This window comes from Chanos chanos, chromosome 7 (assembly GCF_902362185.1).
Source record: "Chanos chanos chromosome 7, fChaCha1.1, whole genome shotgun sequence".
Lineage (NCBI taxonomy): Eukaryota > Metazoa > Chordata > Actinopteri > Gonorynchiformes > Chanidae > Chanos > Chanos chanos.
The window spans coordinates 29,190,933-29,214,371 of record NC_044501.1 but is presented as its reverse complement, the minus strand read 5'-3'; the positions used below and the strand labels follow the sequence as shown (position 1 = coordinate 29,214,371).

The window sequence follows — 23,439 nt, the reverse complement described above, 5'->3', positions numbered from 1 at the left end:
AAAAAAAAAAAGGAAACATCCAACACAGGAGCACAAACTGTGTTGAAAACAGGCAGTAGGCCCTGAAACAGCCTTGACAAAAAAATTGGTTCGTGTCAAATTTCTGAAGGACAGATGTGTACACCTGTTATACACAAATGGATATGAGGATCAGGCAAAAGACCTGGCATTCGGTACTTCACCTGACTGTGTGTGTGTGTAAGTGTGTTTCCCTCTGTAGCGAGCGAAATTAGTGTTTTTCGAAAATGTTTGCGTGACCCAAAAAAACACGGCCAGAAAAATGAAACCCAGCAGATGTACATGTACTGATGAAGTGCATTCTGTCACAACAGTAAATACCATTCGACTTTACAGACTGTACCACATGACAGCTTAAAATATCATAGGGTACAAACAGAAATTTGGAAAACACCCATATGACAAATGAGAGACAGTGCCAATGCAAAGCTGACTCGACCAATGAAAGCCTACGCACTATATACAAGCTGCTTCTTTTGCAAACAACAAACAAAAGTTCCCGAATCGCATCGAAGTGATTGATCGGGTCATTGGGGGTTAAGACTGTACATTAAATAACATGAACAACTATGTGGTTTATTCAGTAACATAACAAGCTTTCGGCTATTATTCGTAAAAGCGCGGTGCAGACGTGTTCAGCTTTTGGGCTGTTTTTCCGAACTTTGGCACCAAACAGGGGCTTCTATGAGTATAGCAGTACGGTGCTAGTACTCCACTCCCTGTCTGTCTGCTCCTCAGTGTCTGGAGAATCAGGATACACACTCGTATCAATGTTTAGACAGCAGACTAGCACCCCCCCACATCACCCTTTCTACAATCACCTAAACATCAACCCCCCCAACCTACAATCATCCTAACATCACCCCCCCCCAAAAAAAAAAAAACAAACAGGTTTGCTGCATACTGAGTGGATAGTCTTTAACATGTAACTGTATCGAGAATTATCATAATAAATCAATACATATCAGCAAACATCGAGAGACTGCTGGACTGATGTCACCAGTCACCAAAGGAAAAAAAAACTCAGATGTTCACAGAAATATTTGATCTTTTAGGCTGAGAGGTGATTCAAGAGAGCCATGAGTTTTGGTGAACCGCAAATACCAGAATCACTGAAGCACAAACTATGGGCCACTAAGCTTAAAATCCCACCCCCCAACACACACACACACACACACACACCTGCTCTTGCTCCCTTATACATTTGTGAAGACAGGCAAAAAACACCACGATAGTTTTCCCCAAGTGATAAGTAACAGTGAGTTGCCAAACTTTTCCAAGAGAAGGATGTAGTTTAGCAGTCTTCTCTTGGTCTGCCCCACTGAAACTCCAGTAATTACTATGGGGTCTCAACCATTTTTCTCCCCACTGTGACATGAATAATAACTTCAAAATGAACACGCAGTACAAACATTTTCAGTACAATGGAGTATCAGGTGCTTAACACCTGCAGATGCGCTTGATAGAAATTCACAATAAGTTAGAGAAGACGCCAGTGGAGTGTTTGTTCGTGACTGGACGGAGGAAATGGTGCAATGATGAAAACGCAAAACAGTAAAATGAAACTGCTGTCAGGTTAAGCTGGTTCTCCTGTTTCAGTGTCATAAAGGGTATAACTGAAAGATAGGCATAGAACCTCTGGCAACTATTTGCTTATTATCGTAGTAAACAAACAAAAAATCTTTTTATATTCACGAACGCACTTCGAGAAGTGTTAACCAATAACACCTTGCAAGTTTTCTTTTAATATAACTGACGAATGAAACTCTTTTATATCTTGCAATATTCAAAGTAGTTAACAAAAAACGATGTAAAATATATACACAAACAAAAAGGACGATAAATTTCGAGACCCTTTTAAATCCTTGAAGACAGACATTTGAAATTATCGAGCGAATTATATCCAGCATTTTGAAAACAGCAATCAGTGAAAATGCACCATAATTACAGTAAGAAACGAGTACAAGAACACATTTCTGGAAAACCCTTGGTCTATTACTTTCACCGAACGACATTTCAAAAGTGATACGTTTAATGTCATCACAGTGCAAAAAATAAAAATAAAAATAAAACCACAACCAGATGGTATTATCTTCAAATTTCCAGCAGCCCGAAAGTGGCCTTGTTTATTAATCGCTGTCTATTAAAATTTTGCTAAATAAAATACTCACTAATTTACAGCCAACCAAAATGAGCACAAACTTGTTGTGTTTGTGAACGATATAACATACAAGAGAAATATGTATTATGTGTACTACACATTACATATTATTACATATATAAACGACACACATATTTTGGGTACATTACAGCACAGCGTTTAAACCCAAAAAACACGGCGTTTAAACTCAAAATTGCGAATGATAGAATTTAAAATTGTATTTTATCATGTGCAGTTATTTGTATTTAAGTGAGAAAAAAAGTTGTGAGATATAATTTCAAAACCTTAACGAAGGATTTCCTTGATACGTGTTTTGGAAAATTGCATTCGTAAATTAAATTAAATTAAATTAAAAACATGTACGCATCGTAAACATACATATTTACAAAATACATATCGGTTGAAAAATATCTGATGTAGGAAAATACAACATTTAACGCAGGAGAGATTGCAAAGGTTGAATTATGACCAAATTTTGGGGGCGAATCAGAATCCCTACAGTTCCGACTGTTAATATTCACTGTAGATTTTTTATCTCTGCAAACTAGGGCCAGCGAGAAAGATTTCATTCAATTAAAAAGAGAAAAAGAAAAAAAAACAATATAATTGAAATCTTCGGTGCCAATTTATCAACATCAGCACCTAGACAGACAAAATCGACGCAATCAGCACGTCAAATTTACCAAAAAAAAAAAAAAAAGAAAAGAAAAGAAAAAGAAAAAGGAAAACACGAAACAATGTGGACACTACACACTAAGACTTTCGCTTGTCTGCTGGTGTGGGTTACAGGGCAGCGGTCTCCATCTTCCTCTACAAACTGCACCCTAAAATGGAGGCCTGTACCCCAGCCTAGCCCACATCTCACTCCAGCCTTAGGGTAACGCTTTCAGCACTAGCACGCATTTCGACGCCATCAGAGAGAACAGTGTGTGTGTGTGTATGTGTGTGTGTGTGAGAGAGAGAGAGAGAGGGAGAGAGAAGGAGGGAGGAGCTGAGAGAGACTCTGGTTTTCTGGCTGTGTTCTAGCCCAAGCCTTTAAAGATTTTTTTTCCCTTTTTTTTTTTTTTTTTTTTTTTTTTTGCTGTGTCTCTGTTAAAGCACCAGAGTATGACTGAGCAAGAGTAGTGCTAGTGAGGGGAAAGCCCTGTCTTCCTTCAGAGAAATTCAACGCAGATACCACACTACACTACACTACACTACACTACACTACACTACACTACACTGCGCTACACTACACGTCAGGCTGTCACTAAGCAACACAGAACCTTGGTGGCGCTGTTGGACATGCTGCACCCTACAACCACACCGAGCGACATGGCCAACACAAACATCACTGCAGAGGGTGTCACAGAGAACACAATGTTCTGAGAGACATGGGGGGAGCTGATAGGTGGGATCCCCTAGGATTCAGGGTTTGTATTTTCCCCGATTCCATACAGTGGTCCATGATTGCTCTATCTGGGTCTCTGCTGTTAAGCAAACCAACATTAGAGTCTAGTAAGACGTCACGGTATTTTAGACTTTCCCTTGAAAAGCCTTTAGTGCCATGTGAGGCGATCTACCTGTCTAAACATTTTGTTCAATGAAGAGATCAGGTTTTAACGTTTATGAGAGGTGAAATGCCTCAAATCATTGGGCCGCTAAGCCCAAAGCACGATCGGCTAAGCAAGCGGTTCAAACGTCAGCGCTGACAATGGGACATAGCAAACCACTTCTGTTAGCATTAGCGTCTCGTCCGCCTGCAGGCTCTTCTTCTTGCGCCATTATACACCTTTCAAGCATTCCTCCCATTTCTCCAGTCTACCCCTGACATGCCCAAATGTGCTTCACTGAGCACAGTCCAGGAAATGCCCTTTTATCACTTACTGTGAGGACTGTGGCGGCAGTTTCTCTCTCTCTTTTTTTCCTCCTGCAGACGGAGTTCTCGTCAGGCGAGGGAGGAATGAAACAGTGGATGTATAGTAGGAGTCATCAGAACGTTCCAGAATTTCTCTCTCTCTCACGTCCTGTTAACAAAACACATACACGCACCATTAACAGAAATCAAATCACCGCACTGCACCTGGACCAAGGACAGCCGTCCCTGGTTTAGATCCAGGTGAAGTTCATCATGCTTGATGAAGATATATTAATGTGAAAAACATGCTGTCGCTCTCTCTCTATATATATATGTGTGTGTGTGTGTGTGTGTGTGTACAGATAGGTACATATAGATCTACAGATATATACCATATAGATATAGATACATAAATATACGCAGTGGTGGTGTTCTCTTTTTAGGCCGGACCATTTTCTATGGCAAAGGCATCGCCCCACCAAACTGTTAAGTTTATGTTTACCACATTAAGTTAAGATTAGCAATTAACCATTACAAAAGTTAATCATATTCCACTTAAGTTTTTCAAGAAACATATTCTGGCATAAGGAAAATCCCAAATATTTTTCACTTGGCTGTGCTCTAATCATTCAATACTTCATCTGCATGTAGTTTAAAATCACTGAAAATCTCCCATTTACCAATGACAAACGCCAGCATAAGGTGGCCTGTGAACTGAAGTACACGCACACACGCGCAAACACACACACACACACACACTAATCCAAGTGAAGCTGACATGCTGACTCGGGGCACTGGTAAGTGTGTGTGAAACGGGGTGTCTGAATCAAATCGCTAAAGGTCAGTCAGTTAAGTCTGGCAAAGTTCAAATACACAAGCACATGTAACGGAGACGGCACTTACATGCACTCACTAAGCCCAAGAAGCAAAAGCCTTTATCGCTAACTAATATTACCACCCATACCCACCATCTCATAACCCCAGCAGGGTGCCACACCGTTTCCACTTCAATACAGGGCTAAACTTTAAGCTCCACTTCCCTTTTCCAGCTCAATCTAGAGTTCAACACTAATTACCATTACAGAATGTACCACAATCACAAAGCCCAGAATATGAGAGCTTGCTCTCACATCACAGAAAAATTCAAGTGTACGTGACGATTTCATGTGGAGTGAGATAAAAACTGAAGAAAATTCAGAATTCTTATAAAGGATGTACGCGCACAAATTTAAACGAAATAAAGCAAACAGAAAAAATTATAACGAGGTGAAAATATATGGTGGAGAAAATCAGCATATGCTTTTTCATTGCCATCACTATAAGCTGTAACCTCACGCAAACAAAAAACACAAAACAAAAAAAAGCAAATGTATAATGACAGGAACGCAAAGCTATTTAAATAAAACAAATATCGAGACTGTTGATTTAAGTATATGAGTTGAATATTGGTAGAGTAATTCGACTCTGTGTGTAGTTTCATCAATGTATCAGTACAGTGTGGTGTGTTCAGCTGTACAGTGTTTCATGGCCATTTTTGAACACGGCTTTCGTTTGTCTTTTGATGGATATGAAAAGTTATAAAAATGCTATAAAGATGTTTCCGGATCTGCCCTAAAAAGAACAACCTTCACGCATTTCTCAAATACGTCCTTATAGATTTTTTTAAAAATTCCATTTTTTTGTGGTTGTGTATGTGAAATTACAGCGGTTATAACATAATCTTTGAGTTATCAGTAACATCACTGTATTTAAATCTCGCTGATATTGATTTTATAATACACACACAACTGAATCAGGAAAATGGTTAAGCGTCTATAGTATCCTCAGACCTTACATTTCTACACAGCGGACAGAAAACCTCAGACAGAAACCTGGGTTCATTCACTGGCAAGATATTAACATAGCGTAGTTGTAGCGTTCACTAAGCAACGTGAAAACTTATCACAACGCATCACAATACCAGTGCTCTAGTGTGAATCGTGCTGGTGTGTTATCTGTTCGTACTTCAGTGTTACTGCTAACAGTCAGAACTCAACATGGCAGCCATCTTGCTGTACCATTGCATATGGTGAATCACAGTGCAGTCATATGACTCAGGCTGTGTCCACAGAATAGCGGCAGCAGCACGGAGACAAGCATGGCTGCTTCACAAAGGTGCAAGAACACAAGCCACCAAAAACCCAAACACCTGCACGATGCATTCTTCATGCTGTTTAACTCCTGAATACAAATGCAGTGAAAAAGGAGTCTACACCTGGATCAAGCAGGGAAAAAAAAGAGAACATCAGGGGAAATATACTCAGAGATCTGTGAAATCTCCCTGTTGTAATGCCACAACAAACATTTTCAGCTCCCAAATACTCCAGCCTAAACAGTAAAACACACAACACTCTATTCTATTCTCAACCTCTGTGAATGTATTTAAGGGTTCATCTTAAATTGCTTAACTTTGCTACACGCATAAAGACAGTTTTATTTGAGTTTTAGAGGATTTAAAGCAATTTGTTCGCTAAACAGATTATTTTGAAACGGTTAAAAAATCATACTTATTTCCCTGACAAACTGTTGTTACTCAGCTGGGGTGATGACATCACGTCAGATTCCATTCCCCGGACACATAAAAAACAGGTGCATTCTATACGCCACTCAGGTTTACATTATGGATGAATTAGCGCCACCATATGAGCGCCAAAATGCAGCCCTTGTCTCGAGACACACGTGGATTAGATCCCGGTTCTGCCTTCTGAATAAAGCACTTGCGATGCAGTACGGGATCTGATCCCACAGTGTCTGGCCAGAGAGCAAAAGTGCAAGAAAATAACAGTTGTCCGCCACGGGGGGAAAAAATTACACGTTTTTGAAGCTACCGACAACAGCCATCCCACGCGCTCGTTGTTCACTGTCACAGCGCTGTGAGGTTGGCTACATGCAAAGTTTCATGTAAGGGGTTTAAACTGAAAACATGTTTAATTAAGGAATCATTTCGTTAAAAATGTAAAGGGTTAGTTTTTTTTTTTTTTTTTTTTTACCGTGTAAAGAAACACACAGGCCCCTATCATGTCGAGAGTGGGGATAATGAAGAGGTGTGCTCACGTGAGCAAAGGTGCGTCACCTGCGCGTTTTCACAACATTACGAAGGTGCTTTCAACCACCGCAAAAGTGGCGGGATATGTGCGGTAACCCAAGTAGCCTAGAGCAAATCGGCCAGACAACATTATTTTGAGGAAGTGTATGCAAAGCTGATGCGGCGCTAACAGCATAACGTTGACTTGCATGCGTGCTTCTTAAACAAGACTGTTTAATTAGGTCATATTTACATTAATGTAATGAAATACGTGTAATAACAGTATATTAATAAACGCAGGCTACATGTATCATGATAAAGGCAGGCTACATCAGACAAAAGATTAGCGCCCCACCACGGTCGTCTTACCTGTGAATTAATGAACTGTCTGCTGAAAAACATTGAACAAAACTTTGTATGCGTTACCACTAAATATTGATCTTTCTATTCAACGAATGAACACTAATGTGTCCGATGCTGGGTAGAGGTAAAGTCCCGTTCAGCCGCCTCATGTTTTTCTTATAAATTTTGAGCGAGTCTCTGCTAAACTCCATCACCAATTTTATCAGTTTCAGACAGACTCCAGACACACTCTGGCCACTTACGTGCACTGTCTGCGCGGCGCGTGCACGAACAGTGGCGCGCTACAGACTGACAAGCGGCGGGCCAATGGCATCCTGAAACTGAACCTGATATCCAATAACATGGGGCTTAAAACGATAACCTCCGGATGACTCTCCGGATGCACTGGGGGAAAATTCTTCAGAATGCAAAAGATGCAGAAATGGCGTAAAGAAGACGAAATATCATACTTAAGCCGACAATTTTACAGTGGTTTATAAAAACATGAAACCATAAAACATATGCAGTTATGGAGTAAGTGAGTGTTTCACTTACTTCACTTTCACTTCCGCTTGATTTTAAATGTGACATTTAAGATATCTATTCGTTTAAAATGTAACATTTGATCAACACCACATTGCTGATTTGATACATTTTCCTTTACATCATTCATCACAAAAGATGTTTGCATGTAAACCTCATAAATATTTACACTCAGTATAGATATTAGGAATAGGTTTTGTATGTTAAAAATAAAGGGCAGTGCATTGAGATGGGCTCTCAATCTCCAGGGCTCAAGCGAAGAAACTCTTTGTGATTTATAAGGGGTAAGGACTTCAGTTGGACAGGAATTTGTTGAGCTTGTGGCATCCACCTATTGATTTTATTGTTCCGGAAAACTGCTGCTGCTGTTGTAAAGGCCCAGAATCAAAGGGGTCACTGTGTTACACTGAATGCTCTCCTCTGACCTGGTTGCTGGAGATAAGACTCAGACATTCAGTGCCACGTGCAGTCAGGGGCATTATTACTAGGAATAACAGGAATGTAAAAAAAAGTAATTAATTAATTAATGCAAACTATTTATAAAAAATATTCATTTTATATAACTAAACTGCAATTAAACGATTATAAATGTTTTATATTAATTTCAGCGCTATATACCGATAGCTTTCTGCTAAAATGTCATAACAACGTGAGAGATCTAAAAGATTTTGAAAAAGGCCAAAAAGCTGACATCCTAATCGCTGGCAGCCAGTCAGAAGAAATGGCAAAATTCATTTGTACGGCAAAGGAGATCAGTATTGTAAATCAGGACCGTATATGTCAAACAAGGCAAAACCACATCAGGAGATAACAAACGTTTCAAATCAAAGCAAACAAGCAGAGATAGGCGGGTACTCAATAGCTGCTGAAACAGTAATATGGTCTGGAGAGTAATGAGATTTTTATGAATCTGGATGAGTTCATTTATATAGAAAACTTTCAATAACACAGCATGTTTGTCGTGTTAAACATAGTAGTGGATCTACTATGACACAGGCAGGAATCTTGTGAAAGTTACTGCTCCAGATTATTGAATACCATTCCATACTGTGCATGGTAGAGTCCTGCCCAGAGAACACGAAGCCAGTTTCGGTGTCCATGTGCACCCTTGCCTGCCAACATTGTTTCCTCAAAATGTTCCCACATTTCCACAATGATAACCAACTTTTTCACAATGCAAAACAGATACAAAAAAAAGTTTTCATGAACACAAGGGACAAACACCATCCATGACCTCCCCAGTTACCAGATCTAACACCTTAACATTCTACCAACAACCTAATCATTAGCAACCTGATTGCTAAGTTCTGAGACTTGTCATCTTTCAAAGACATGGCAGCTCCTCACCTTGAAGAATGACTCAACATCCCAATATAAATAGTGCAAAACTTGGATAACAATATTATAAGATGGAAGGCATGGGGTGACTCAATGTTTTATACATTAAAAATATTCACATGTTGTTTATTTTTTCCACTATTTTGCTTATCCTCTCTGCTTCAAAAAATGCCCTCCATACATATGTTTGATATGTCCGGTAATGTATACTGATGAACTGATTTCCCAGTCACAGCTGTATTAACAACTGAATTGAAATTCCTAAACTCCCCACAAACATTTGCAAAAAATAAAACTCAAATGAAAAATATTAACTGACACACATCCAAATGAACTGCATTTATTGTCTGACATCACTGTTGTAATTTTTGGGGTTTAAAATGAGTAGATCTCTGCTCCCTGTCTTTTTAAATGTAGTTTATTTTTTATGTAGTTATTTGTTGATAAATATGTTGTTGTGGTTTAACTATACAACCAATGTGCAGTGTGCTCTTGAAACTGTGTCACTGCCAAGGCTGACAGGATTATGATGATGAATCAAAGAATTAATCAATATCTTAATCTCACAGTGGAAGCAGACAGACACATATTCAACCTTCACAAATTTGATCTCAGAACATTGAATTTTGCATGCAAGTTCATTCAGTCTTTTGATAGTATATGTCAAAAAACCCATGCCACTGACTACTGGCAGCTTTAAAATCTTCTCACTGGAGAAAAAGACAAAAAAGTAGTTTATGATAAGAAGAATGCGCACACTTACACTACACTATGCCTCATATCTTTCTTGTTTTCTTGTGAAATTTGTGTAATTCTTGTAGATCTGACAGTTAGCCAAACTGTATAAGTAACAGTTAAGTACTGAAGAAATGTCCTCATGTTACACTCAAACTTTGTTTCTGAATAAGTGATGTGTTAAAATCAATGTCTTGTAAATAATACCAATACAGTATTAACATTCTGCCCCACCAGACAAACTTGACGAGGAAAACAGTGATTTTTTTTTTAAATAAAGAGACCTGTTGCAGAACATACATAGAATTTAAACTCACTTTGGCAATTATGTTGTCCCTCCAATAAAAGTTGTATAATTCTGTATGCTTTCTTTAGGTTGTCTCTCTAAATCTGGCTCCCAGTGCCTCTTTGTCTTTCATCTGCCAAACCCAATTATGTGACAATGACATACATAGCCCATTCTAGAATACCCTCACTAGGGCAAAAGATATATTTCACAGCTCAAGGACTGAGGGGAGCTGACAAAACCATATCATTTGGCATACTCCCCACGCAAGATTACAGAAGCTGATTTTTGTGATACGCCTTGTACATCTTAAGAGGTCATTTTGGAGGAGGATACCGTAAGAATGGGACATAACTGGTCGTCAACACATACTTATTTCGATAATTATCCTACTGCATTTCGGTGAACGGCAAAACAGAACCCACACTAATAACTTCCTTAAATGACCTGAGATGGGTCCGACAACTGTTTGTTGGCAATGCAAAGACCTGGAAAAGAATGGTTGTATAAATGTATGATTTCCATAACTAGTACATTGCCATTAACCTAAGGTGCGTCAAATGCGTCGGAATTTTTAATACACTTGAAACGTGCACTAGCGCTCTCACACTGTTTCCCGTCATGCAATACGAGCTGTTTAGACGCCATGTTTGTGTTCTGTCTTTCGAATGTAATAGCAATGAAAAAGTCAGTCTAAGATTTAGCCGTCAGCAGTTGTCTTTTGATCGGTTTCAATGCATTGGGTGACTATTTAAAGATTACCAAATACTGAAGATAACGTCTTGGGACATGGCGACCAGTGCCCGAGGTATGACCACTATTTTTTTTCCGACCACAGCGTGTTTTGCTAATCTGTTAGCTCTTTTTAGGTGCAGTACGATTGAGGCCTAGCAAGCCTGGATTCGGGACTTCGGCTTCTTGGAAATTTCAGTTAAAACCACTTAATGGAACATGTTTGGGGTTTGTTTATGCATATTATATTTGGGATATAAATACATCTTTTGTGTTGTATCGTTTAGCCGAACTGCGTTAGATTGTTAGCCGGCTTGGTTCAATAAGTCATTGTTAACCTAGCTTATGCTAGCATGTGAGCTTTTTCTGTTGGAAAAAAACTGAAAATTTGTTTAGATTGTTTTCTTGGCTCACGTGCTGTTTAGAGGTTGAGGAGTGACCGTAGCATTTAATCGACGTCTGAGATAGGTTGCATGTTTGCAAGTTGCAATGGGTGCTGACGTCACATCAGCGAATGTGGAGGATTAGCTGGTTGGTGAAAGAAAAGCTAGTATTAGGTGCAGTCAGCCGGTTGAGGATGTGATGAAAATGACGCCGCTTTGCTTTGGCAGATACAGTGAAGGTCATGCTCTTTAAATTTAGAGAGTATGAAACGATGTACATTTATGAATCTAGTACAAGTATTTCACACATTGGTTCATATTTCTATTTGCCAGTTGTCCCAAGTTGATTTAGCTTGGTTCATTCGCTGTAGGCCTTCTCTTGTGTGTATGAAATTGCTAGCCAGCTCTCTACATGAGTCCAAACGTAAGCCTGAAGCTACCCCAAGGGGAGTGTAACTTAGGATGCCTTGATTTCTTACCTGGACTCGTCCTTCCAAAAGAGCACGGCTAAGTGGTTGAAGGCATAATACACGAACGTGTTTGCAGTTGCTACATAACCCTGGGCTTGAAGTATATTTGTCCCCAAAACTGAAGTAACTGAAGCCGCTGAAGACTACGTTAACAAAAATACTTACTGAACACGAATTTAAAAAAAAGAGAGAGATTCTGTATGACAGTTTCTTTAACACAGCTTTGTGTCCGGATGGCTTTCGCTTGGCCTTCGAATGTAGCTTTTACCTAGCCTCAAGTGATTTCTAACTGCAATTATTAAATAAGAACAACTTGTTTTTTGGCTCTCAGATGACGAATTTGATGAGTACGATAAACCAGGTGCGGAGAGGTCGAGAAGGAGGCGAGGAGAGGACGGTGATGAACTCGACAGGTGAGCCTGAAGGCGGTGCAAGACGCAGCTGCTGAACTTAAGTTCAACTATGGTTTACGCATTTTTTTCTGAACCCCTTGAGCTAGCCGTGTATTGACACTTGACACTTTTCCAATTTAAATGACTCTAAATAGACATTTTGTCGTGTCAGCTTGAGGACCTTTTATTAACTTGTTACTTTCGAGGACTTTGATCGCTGACTTGAGCCTTTGGCTGCCTTCTAAAAGAGATCATATAGCGTGAAAGTGTTTTTTAAATGTGAACCCAAAGAGTGCTATTGGTTGCCCCATTTTTCCGCACGCATTTCTCTGATTGTAATCTTAACCCGCAGTGATTTAGAAGGCGACCTGCTGGAAGAAGACTGGCTGACAGCCAAAAAGGTAACGCTGGTCATATTTTCCTTTGATCAGGTTGACTCTGTTTGTCTCAAATTGGGGTGTATCTAAACGTAAACCAATAATCGCATAGAGCTGAGCCCATTAAGATGCATTGCAAACATGTCCCAGGCAAACTTGTGATTAGAGCCGTGTATTTGTCTCCACTTGTAGGCAGTGTTCATGTAGTTTGAACCTTTTCTGTTTTGTTTCTTGTAGAATCCCTCAGAACTGTCGGATGAAGAATTAAACGATGATCTTTTGCAAAGTGACGAGGAAGATCAAAACACAAGGTATGGTTACCATTTCTATCATCCAATCAGCAGTTTGTCTTAGCTCCAGATTGGTTTTGGATTGATTTTAGATTGTTGCTCCTAGCGCTGTGTGAACTCGTATGAACCTAATTTGCCTTTGAGTCCAGTTGGTGGTTTGTATTGATATGGTTAATCCAGGACCATAAAGCTTTAAAGTTTTCATATAATGCAGGGAGTATTTTTTTTCTTTGTATAATTGGACGGTATTGTTCGGTGTTGAAAGTGGACTGATGGAGTAGATTAACCACAGTTCAGTTCTTCCATATGGCGCACATGCACACCATTTTGAGGGTTTTTGTTATTACAATGGTTGGGAAAAGCACATTTTCAGATTCTTTTTTTAGAGATTCAATTCATTTTCCCAAGGACAGATTTTTAGAAATGCTGGATATTCTACAACTTTCTTATGTTCAGTGTGTTTTATAGCATATCACAGATTCAGCATGACAACACATTATCGTTTATAACTGAGTCTGAATGTATCACCCTTTAAGCCAGTTCAGAGCAGGATTGCCTGTATTTTCTTTGTGTGCTTCTCTTTGTTCCAGTGGCCAGGGCACAGCGGTGAGTCTAAACGCCACGCTGGGTCTGACCTCATCCTTCGACCAGCAGGAAGAGGGCTTGGAGGACGAAGAGGAGTACACAGAGGAAGGCTACGGAGCCGGGGAGGAAGAGCAGAGCTACGCTCACGAAGGGGAAGAGTACGAGGGGGACGGGTATGAAGGGAACGTTGACGGCGGGCTGACGGAGGAGGGAATGGCGTATTCCGGGGAGCAGAACGACCACGACGAAGCTGTTTACCAGGACGAAGTGCTCGACATTGGTATCAATGAGCCTCTGGACGATGAATTTCAAGTGAGTCCTCTGTCTGTGTGTCTCTCTTTTCGCCCACTCATCCCTGGTCTTTTTTTTTTTTTAATTCCATTATCAGTTATAACTTTTTTTTTTTTTTTTGCCTGTCTCTCACTCTATCCACATCTCCCTCCCTCATAGATAGCGGTGATCTCCGTCATCGTTTAAGGGGTCTTGCTTTCCCATCTTCCTTATGCAGTCTGTAGGATAAAATGATGGCATGAAAAGGGCCGGGGAGGGGGGGGTGTTTGGGGTTGGGGTTAAGGCTGAATTAGCTCTATTATCGCCAGGGTCCGGTGTATTGCTCCCCGTTCGGTGACACCGCTTGTGTTGACGGCTTGTTTGGCAGAGGCTGATGCAGGCTTGGCCGCAGAGAGACGCCGTCGCTTTGTGACCTCGGGCCGCCGAGGGCTTTGTCTGGGCGAGTCGGGTTTTTGTGCTGCTTTGTGTCGAAGAGACGTGCTGCCAATCCGCACGGGCTGAAAAAACGCACAGCGCCTTTTATCCCCCGAGCCACAGACACAGATCTGATAAAGTCAGGAGGGAAACGAAAAGATTATTGACCGTTTTAAAAGGCGCCTTTTTACAGTCCCGACACGGAGGACGTGATTGATGAGTTTCTCCATTTTATGCTTGTCTTCATTTCTTTATTTATATATTTATTTATTTATCTATCTATTTACGTATATAGTGAGGAGTCAGAAGAGCGGGGGGGTGGGGGGGGGGGGGGGGGTTGAGAGATGAATTCAAAGGTCTTCTGGTGATAGCTGGAATGAACTGTCTTCCTCTTGGGAGCAATTGCTCCAAAGACAAACTGACAGAGATGTGTAATCTCATGCTGAAAGATGAAGATAAGCAGGTGAACCTTTTACCAGCTGTGTGCAAGGCCATTTGGAAAAGGAATTTCTCTGCATACACCCCTATCTTGAATATTTGTCTTTGCACGTGTGTGTGCGTGTGTACACGCACGTACCTTCCTGTGTGTGTGTGTGTGTGTCTGTGATATCTCTGTTTACAAGGTCACCTAGCCGCTGGGGCTTAACACTACTGTGTTTGCTGGTATTCAGAGTTAATATGTGGAACAGTTTAAAGGATTAAGCTGTTTTGCCCATAGGGGGTGGTGGGCCTGTCTCCTGTGCTGTTAAATGATTGTGTTAATGCTCTCGATGTGTGTGTGTGTGTGTGTGTACAATTCAAATTGGTGCTGAACATTGCTCTGACTCTCCGGCATGACTGCAGCTACAGGTAACTGCTAATATAAAGGAAACGCCTGAATACGGATAAATGGGAGACACCCAGTTTACTATAGGCAGCTTCCACGAAGTGTGTGTGTGTGTGTGTTTTTTTTGTTTTTTTGTTTTTTTTAACAGACTTATTATTTGAGCAGACGTCACCCCATCATGTCAAGGCTCATGTAAATAAAAAGAAAAGAAAGAAATGACTTGCCCAGTCATCCATTGTTTTTGGCGACTATATTTGGTGGAGCAGTTGAAAGCTGAAGAGGAAGGTGGGCAGTAGTTGTAGCTTGTTTGGCAGGTGATGGTGCTGGCAGTCAAAACTGCAGGAACGACCACAGCTCCAGTCAGCTGTGGTCAAGAGCACACGCTCCTCGATCGTGATGTCTGCCTCAGTACAGGACGCAAGGCAAACAGACCAGTCAGTCAGTCGGTCAGCTGTCTGCAGATGTCAGCCAAGGCTTTCTCAAGGCAAGGATCCCTTTTCACATCTAAATAAGCACATCTTGTATACTGAAGTGGTGAGGAGTGGTAAGAAGTCATAAGCTCAGATTTCTTATATGTCGTCCTGTCATCAGCGAGCAGATCACATGCGTGTTTGGAAATGCTAAAAAAAAACCCTTCACATTGTGATGCTTGTTTCTTACTCTGTGATGGGTTCCGCTTGCTCTGTTATGGTGTGGACTGCATATTCTTGGCATGATGTAAGTCCACTCTGCTCCTTAGGTGACAGAATACACACCAATACTTACCAAGCCACTCTGGGTTTTCACCTTCATTGTGTCAGTGTGTTTGGCCTTTTTCTCTCCCTCATATGTGGGATCGATAATTTCCAGGAGTACAGTATCGCTGTTGTCAGGGAACGAGTGGTCACCAAAAGGTTTAATGAACATTAGTAGTGTATTTAGTAGGGGTGTAAGAAAATATCGATACACTTTAGTATCGCGATATTACGTTTTGTGATACTGTATCAATTCTCAAAAATACTGTACTGATTTTTGAATGATAATTTACATGTAGCAGGCAGTGGTTCATTTTGTGTTGTGTTTCAACCCCCGACCACTAGTCAGCAGTGTTGTAATCTATCTTCAGATATTTGACTCTTCCACTCCAACGTAACGACATAAACTGAGACAGGAAGTAGCATAAGGGCGCCCCACTAACGTTAGCAGTAGCAAACCTAGCTGATTAGTAATGTTACCACCGACGGCCAAATCCGAAAGAGATAGACCGGCTCCCATGGTATACTGAGCTGAAGTGTGGGCTCAGACTGCACAAAAAGTAGGCTAATACTATGATGTTGGATGTTACAGGAACTGTGATAAATGTAGATGCAGATCCCACTGTTTTGACTGCATAAAAAAGTAAACTTTTTTTTTACTTCGCTTAAAAAATCGCTATATATTGCCTTTCTTATAGTATCGCAATATATAGTAATATATTGAATCGTAACCCCAGTATCATAATGCGTATCATATCGCCAGATTCTTGCCAATACACAGTCCTAATACATACAATAAACCGGATTCCTTTGCCATCTTAGCCACTGGATGCCAGTTCCACTGAACACTCAGAACATTCTAGAATGGTGCCTGAGACAGTGTTTTTCAGCACTGTGAAGTCATACCGTACGCTGGAAAAATGGTGTCTAATTCCTCTAGCAGAGCTCCAGAAACTTCTAGAATGTGTGCCAAATGGCTCACTGAAGCTGATCTGAAGCTGTAGGCCCGACACCCTGTTTATTCGCCAAATGTTGGTGTTGATTTTGGCAGTTACAGATATTGCCTCGGTTAAACTTGTCAGCTTGAAACAAGAAATCAAAGATTTTTTTTTTCCCAGTGAATAATGAATAGAATGCAAGTTGAATTTGTTTCACACTGTCATTGTGCTGAATAAAACAGATGGTGATTACAGCACTTGATGTTTAGGCATTCAAGATATGGAGAGGGGTGAAGGGGAGGGGTGTGCAAGACAGCACTTTATACATAATCAACTAAATCAAAGATTTTTTTTTTCCCCATTACTAGTCTTGGTCTGAGTCTGTATGCTTTAGTGCTTTGTGTGTGTGTGAGAGAGAGGGGGAGCATTCTGGTCACAAGTGTGTTTGAGGTTTTTGCGACACCCAGTCGATGATATTTTCACTGTCACTGAACTCTGTGTTCACTCAAGCTTTTTTGTGTGTGTGTACGTGTGTGTACATGTGTGTATGAGAGAGAGAGAGAGGACTGACTCAATGATATTTTCACCGCCATTGAGCCGTGCGCGTGTTTATCTCCCATTTCTGTGTATCATGTCAAACATTTACATCTCGTTGAATTTCAAATGGCTGCAGGAATAGTAATGAGAATTGGCTCCCACTGTTATGCTAATGTCAGCCGGCTCCTCTCTAACCAACACCACCGACACCACTGCATCCCCCCCCCCCCCGGACCCTCCTTTCATTGTATCACTACGCTTAGCTTTTTTGTCTCCCTCAGATGTGGGGTTAACATTTTCATTCCAAACGCTCTCTCTTTATTTCCCTCTTTTATCTCTATTAATGAGGGTTTCTGCCCGTGTAAACCAACATGAGGAGAAGACTCAAGCCACAAAGTGTCAGAATAGAACTGCCAAAATACTTGTGTTTTTATTGGTAATAAAGACTGTATTTAGTGAATAATATAATCATAGATCTAGCATGATTTTGAAATGTTGTTGATAAGAATATGTCTCCAGATGGTACCGAATTGATTGCTGATGGATGTATTTGTTTATGTTTAAGGTGGATGAGTACACAGCTCATGCTGAATATAGCGGAGAGCAGATGGAGGAGCAGGAAGAGACGGATGAACAGGAAATGCCCGAGGAAGAGGAGGAAGCTGAAGAAGCTGAGGGGCAGGATGAATCTCAGGTCACAGAGTCAGAGGTATAAGATGGCTTCCGCCGTCACCGTTCGGCTTTTTAAACTCACCTGTTTTGTGTTCACGTGTAGCTTTGAAATCGTTCAGACTTTTTTGAATTCCTGGATCCGTATCGATGATTCTGATGATCCTTCCGGATGATTCCTTAGCTTGAGAACGAGCCGGAGGCAGAGGAGGAGACGAGGGACGAGTCTGACGAGGAAGAGGACGATGGGGAAGAGTCCGGCCGACTGCGCTTTAAGACCGAGCGCAAAGACGTTACTGTGGTCCGGCTGTCCGACGCCGCCAGTAAGAGGCGGAACATTCCAGAAACTTTGGGTGAGTCTCTGCAGCACTCAGTGGGTTTTATGAATGCATAGGTAACTTCTGTCTAACTGTGCCATGCATTTTTCATTCTGCAGGAAGAATTAATAAAAGCAAATAGATATAAAACTAATAGATAGCAATCTTATTCGTTTAGCCCCCGTTGTTGCATTTCAAAGCACTTTATACAAATGAGACAGACAGTCTGAAGGGTGTTTGATTGGTGAGCCATTTGGAGATTGGATTTTGAAGAGACAAATTGCATAAATGTGCTGAATTATCCTATACCTCCAATCCAGTACATTAATTCCAATAATTCTGAAAACCATAGCTGGACTTTTTTAGTTATTTTCATCTGGTTTTGATTGGTTGGAGCCGTTTGTCTTAAATATGGTTTGATTACCCTTTTAAAGAGAGAATTCTCTCTCCGCAGCTGGGATAAAAAAATGAAATTCCACTCCTGCCCTCATTTTCTGATGACCCTGTTGTAGCATGAGATTCGACCCCACTGAACAAGAATGGGTGTCTCTCTCATCATGTGCTGTATTTTTCCAGATGCACGTGGCACGCCACACCCCATAGTCTGAGGGAAATGTGTGTCTGAATGCACCTTACTGTTTGTTCTTGAATGTGCTGTCAGACATGCGAAAGAGATCTGTTAAAGGAGCCAGTCAACACTCAATGAAATGTGGTTCATAGAGGTGGAAAGGGTTAAAAAGGCGTTTTAGTAATTAATATTGAAATCTGTATGAAGCTGGTGATCCCTTTTAATTGCACTTTAGTTAGTTCAAAGTCAAAGTTTTTCTGTTGGTCCTTATACACTCTATATATTATTACTGGTTCCTGATCTCTGATAGATTGGGGTGAAATATGTCTCACTCAGTCCCTTCCCCCCTCTCTCTCTCTTTTTCTCTCTGTCATGTTAGAATTGTCTGAGGAAGCCAAAGCAGACCTGCTGGAGTTCGAGGAGAGGGAACGCCAGAGAAAGCAGGGACGTTTTGGCAACAGAGGGAGAGGCGGCATGGTCGGCGGGAGAGGAGGAAGAGGAGGTGGCGGAGGCAGAGGAGGTAGAGGCGGAATGCTGGCTTTTGGAATGGGAGACATGAGAGGAGATGGAGGCGGACGGGGGAGAATGATGGACCAGCGGCCTCCACTGATGCCAATGAACATGGGTTTGCAGGTGGGTGTGTGTGTGTGGGTGTGTGGGTGTACACACAGGCTTTCAAAGGGTTGGCCCAGGGTCAGTAGTTCTTCTCCTTCACACTTGAGCCATTGTCATAAGCATCATTTTTATGGACACGGTGGAAACCTCTTTTCAACACTCTGTGGAGCTTAGTTACGTTTCATTCTCTCATCCTCTGGAGTATCATGCGAAGATACTGGGACTGCAGTCAATCCATCAATCAGTCATGTGCTCTCATAGAAGGTTTTACCCACATTTGACTCCTGATACAGCACTGTGGACTGGGATGCTGCAGCTGAGAGCGCAGTCATCTCCTGACGACAGGGTTAGAGCTCACGCGCTCTGTTTGCCTGTGTCCTTTTGGTATTCATGCCCCACTGGAGAAGAGTTGGTTTGCTTTTCAGAGAAAGTCAATTATCGCAGGCGCTCTGCACCTCTTATCCGTGTTGATATATGGATTAAACCAAATAACTTTGGCGCTAGTCCATTGAGACAGCGTGTCGCAAAAAAAAAAAAAATCGTACTTTGTGCGGGATTTAGGTACTCAGATATTTCATAATAAAATATCTGTCATGGGGTATAATCCCTCAGCTTGAGTTACTCATCCATTCAAGCATCCCTTTTTTTTTCCTCTTCTTTTTTTTTTTTCCCTAATTCTGTTCATGAAGAGGTGTCAAGTCCTTTAAGGACTCGTGTCGTCTTTCCGAATGAACGCATGCATGCAGATGAACGAGCCATGCTGAGAACCTGCGTTATGATTCAATTTCATTTCCCCTCTCTTATAGGTTGTAGTATGAATTAAGCAGTATGTGCGTGAATTATTACATTAGAGCGCGGGCACTGGTCTCTTTGGGTGCAAAAAATGTATGTAATTGCAGTATGGGAGATACCTTTAGACAGGAAAGAGAGGGAATTAATCTATATGCCAATGGCGTTTTATATGTGAATGAATCATTAAACTTGAGTGTGGCGAGACCATGGTATGTCTTTATATATGGAAGGGGAGAGAGAGGGGAAAAGACCACCTGTCATTCCTCTGAGAACACATGTTAATGTAGCATTCTGGTTTGTGCTGGTTTTATAGGGCATTGTAGCAGCGTGCAGTAATGGTCAGAGTGGTTTGTCTGATTGTGAGTGGTTTGCCCTTGGTCTTTTTGTGTCTGTGTGGACGTGTGTTTGGTGTTGGCACATGCAGGAGTCACAGTGTTGTCCTCTGAAAAATATTTTTTTCCCCTTTGGTTTACATGCCTTTTCTTTCCCTTCTTTCTAATGTTTTCTCTGTTTGTGTGTGTGTGTGTGTTTCTCTCAGCAGTCTAGAATGCCTCCTCCACACCTTCAGCAGCCCAAGTCTCGTCCGCTTGGTCCGAGAGGAGGAAGAGGAGGAGGAGGGCCCGGTCTGTTTCCCGACCCGAGCGCTGTCATGTCCCAGCAGCCCCTGCAGCCGCTGATCCCGCCCCACCTGGCGCAGCGTTCGCCGTCCTCACACGGGGCTCCGCTACGGGCGCAGCTAGACCCCCACCCCCCTCGCCTCATGAGCCCCTCCCCGCCCACACATGCAGACCCACCCCATCAGCTCCACCACCATCACCAGCAACAGCAGCAGCAGCCCAAGAACATCCACATCAACCCGCACTTCAGAGGCCCTGCCTCCTCCCCCGTGCAAGGTCAGTCCACATCAACACGTCTGATAAATAGTCTCCCCCCCCCCCCCCCCCCCCCCCCCCCCCACACACACACACACACACACACTCCTGCCTTGATATGTGGCTGTTGGGTCTGCGTCAGGTTTTTTTCTTTTTAATTGGAAATGGGGAGGATTCATGAAAGACAGGTGTGCTCAATTTAAGAGTCCTGTGAATTTTTTTGATTTAAAAAAAAAAAAAATCATACCATGATGGGGCCATTCAGAAATGGATCGTTTGTGTCAGAACTATCTCCTTGACGTAATTTGAATGAAATTCAGAGTCAAATTTAATAAAATACAGGACAGCTATACACTGACCCTTAACAGGAAATGTTTTTCTTTTTTTTTTTTCTTCTTTTTTTTTGTGAAGTAGTTTGAGTATGGGCCCTGGTCTGGTTTGGTTTCTCTTTTCTTGGTGAAGTGGTTCTCTTTTCAAATGTGACCAGTCAATCAGTTTAGGGGTTTATTTCGGTGGATCAGACCCACATAAACTTTGGGCACAACTGGCCCCCGGTGAGACATTACCCCTCGGCCACAGATGGTTTTTCATTCTCCCTTGCTGAAATATTTGTAAATAATAAAAAATATATATATATTTCTGAGCCCATCACCTTTAAAACAGATTTTAGCCCAAACCAGGAATGTATTTAAGGTTTATGGGGAGTGAAATGCTTCTCACAGTTCCCCACTGAAATGACTTCTTTTCAGTGCGGCTGTATCACATTATGTGGTCCAGTCTCCATTAGGAGTGTTGAAGCATGCGTGCACTTTTATCAAAGTCGCCTTCCTCTCTTCTGTGTGTCGTCCTGTGACAGGCGGTCAAGCACATTTCAGATTGTAAGCCTGTGTATCAGCTCAGAAAGTAGACATTAACTCTCTGTGTCTCTCTCTCCTGTCCTCTTTTTCTGTCTTTCTTTCTTTCTCTCATCTCAGTGCCCTTAATGCCCCAAGCCCAGAACCAGCCGCGACCTAACCTTGGTCCGCAGAGATTCCCGGTAAGTTACCTTTCCAGCTCTCCTCTCATTTGTACTTTTGCCAGTAGAACTGTACTTAGAAGCCAGTGACTGAAATGCTAGTGTCTTCCGCAGGGACTCGATTTGCTGACTGCAGTTTCCTTAATGAAGTTAATTTTACAACAAGATCGCATTGTGGTTTTCAGTAGTGGGAGCTTTGGCACTTTTAAGCACTTTTTTAAAAGGCCGGTTTTATTCGTTTGATCCCACATTTTTTGGAAGTAGGTGTTCATTTTTTAGGGAACAGCATGTTTGGTGGATTCTTGTCAGTTTCAGGCAAAAACGCAAAGTTAAAAAGATGACGGCCGCAAACTGCAACCGTGACAATGAGAGGATGCTGTCGTTGGTAGAGCGCTTGTATTTGGTTGTGTTGTCACGGTGACACCATAGTCCTGTACCCAGATGAGGGCTCCGTGGCTAAAGTGATCACTGGAGTGGAGTAGACAGCTCTCCTACATCAATTTTGTTACTCTCACACTTACTCTCTCTCTGTCACACATTTCCTAATCAGTCACTCTCTTTCATTCAATCTCTTCATCGCGCAATTTCACTTTGCTTGCTTCTGTTCTCTCTCTCTCTCCCCTGTTCTCTCTCTCTCTCTCTCTCTCTCTCTCCCCATCTCCCTGTAATGATGACTGTGTAAGGGTATCAGGTGATGATAGCAGGACACTCACCCAGAAAGAGGTTATTTTATATGTATTTATGCAAATCGGACCTTGGAAAAAAAAAATCGAGTCTTTTGCAGCCATTTGTGTTTTGCGCTGGTTCCGCAGGCCCGGCTGAGAAGTGCCTCACGGTCGGTGCTGTGTGTTGTGGCGGGGATGGGCTTTCATTTAGCTGTGTCCTCCATCCTCAGCCCCCCCCCCCTTTTTTTTTTTTTTTTTTTTTTCTTTTTCCTTTGGCTGTCTCGAGCTGTAATTGACTCTCTTAGCAGAGTTAGGTTGGCTGGTTTTCCCTAATCTGGCGGAGAGAGAGAGAGAAACAAGGAGAGAATGCGTGGAAACACACACACACACACACACATGCACACAGATTCCCCCAGCTGTCAGTATCGTATTCCCAGTCTGGCACAAGCAATACACCATTTCAAATGCCAATGACTAAACAGGCAGCAACTTCCATTGGCCCCTGGCCACCTGATTATCATAGATTACCATACCATCCTATCTAATCTCACTATGGGCCAAGCCAGTACCCCCTGCATTGAATATTTACTACTGGAGAAAGAGTATTGAATATTAATCAATACTACATATTTA

The 23,439-nt window shown here is 41.7% G+C and overlaps 1 protein-coding gene across 5 annotated transcripts in view; it reads left to right on the top strand.

The window, feature by feature from the left end:
- The first annotated feature begins 11,007 nt into the window (after positions 1 to 11,007).
- The window catches only part of rbm33a (RNA binding motif protein 33a), a 28,299-nt gene continuing 15,867 nt past the window's right edge, over positions 11,008 to 23,439 (top strand). For 4 of the 5 annotated variants that reach the window (XM_030779650.1, XM_030779648.1, XM_030779649.1 and 1 more), the window contains exons 1-10: positions 11,008 to 11,132; positions 12,241 to 12,322; positions 12,654 to 12,702; positions 12,916 to 12,989; positions 13,559 to 13,865; positions 17,859 to 18,002; positions 18,147 to 18,315; positions 19,227 to 19,480; positions 20,793 to 21,147; positions 22,101 to 22,162. In XM_030779650.1, the coding sequence (XP_030635510.1) occupies positions 11,114 to 11,132; positions 12,241 to 12,322; positions 12,654 to 12,702; positions 12,916 to 12,989; positions 13,559 to 13,865; positions 17,859 to 18,002; positions 18,147 to 18,315; positions 19,227 to 19,480; positions 20,793 to 21,147; positions 22,101 to 22,162 (1,515 nt within the window). In that variant the 5' untranslated portion in view covers positions 11,008 to 11,113. The remainder of the gene's footprint in view (positions 11,133 to 12,240; positions 12,323 to 12,653; positions 12,703 to 12,915; positions 12,990 to 13,558; positions 13,866 to 17,858; positions 18,003 to 18,146; positions 18,316 to 19,226; positions 19,481 to 20,792; positions 21,148 to 22,100; positions 22,163 to 23,439) is intronic. The other variant, XM_030779647.1, reaches the window with a different exon arrangement.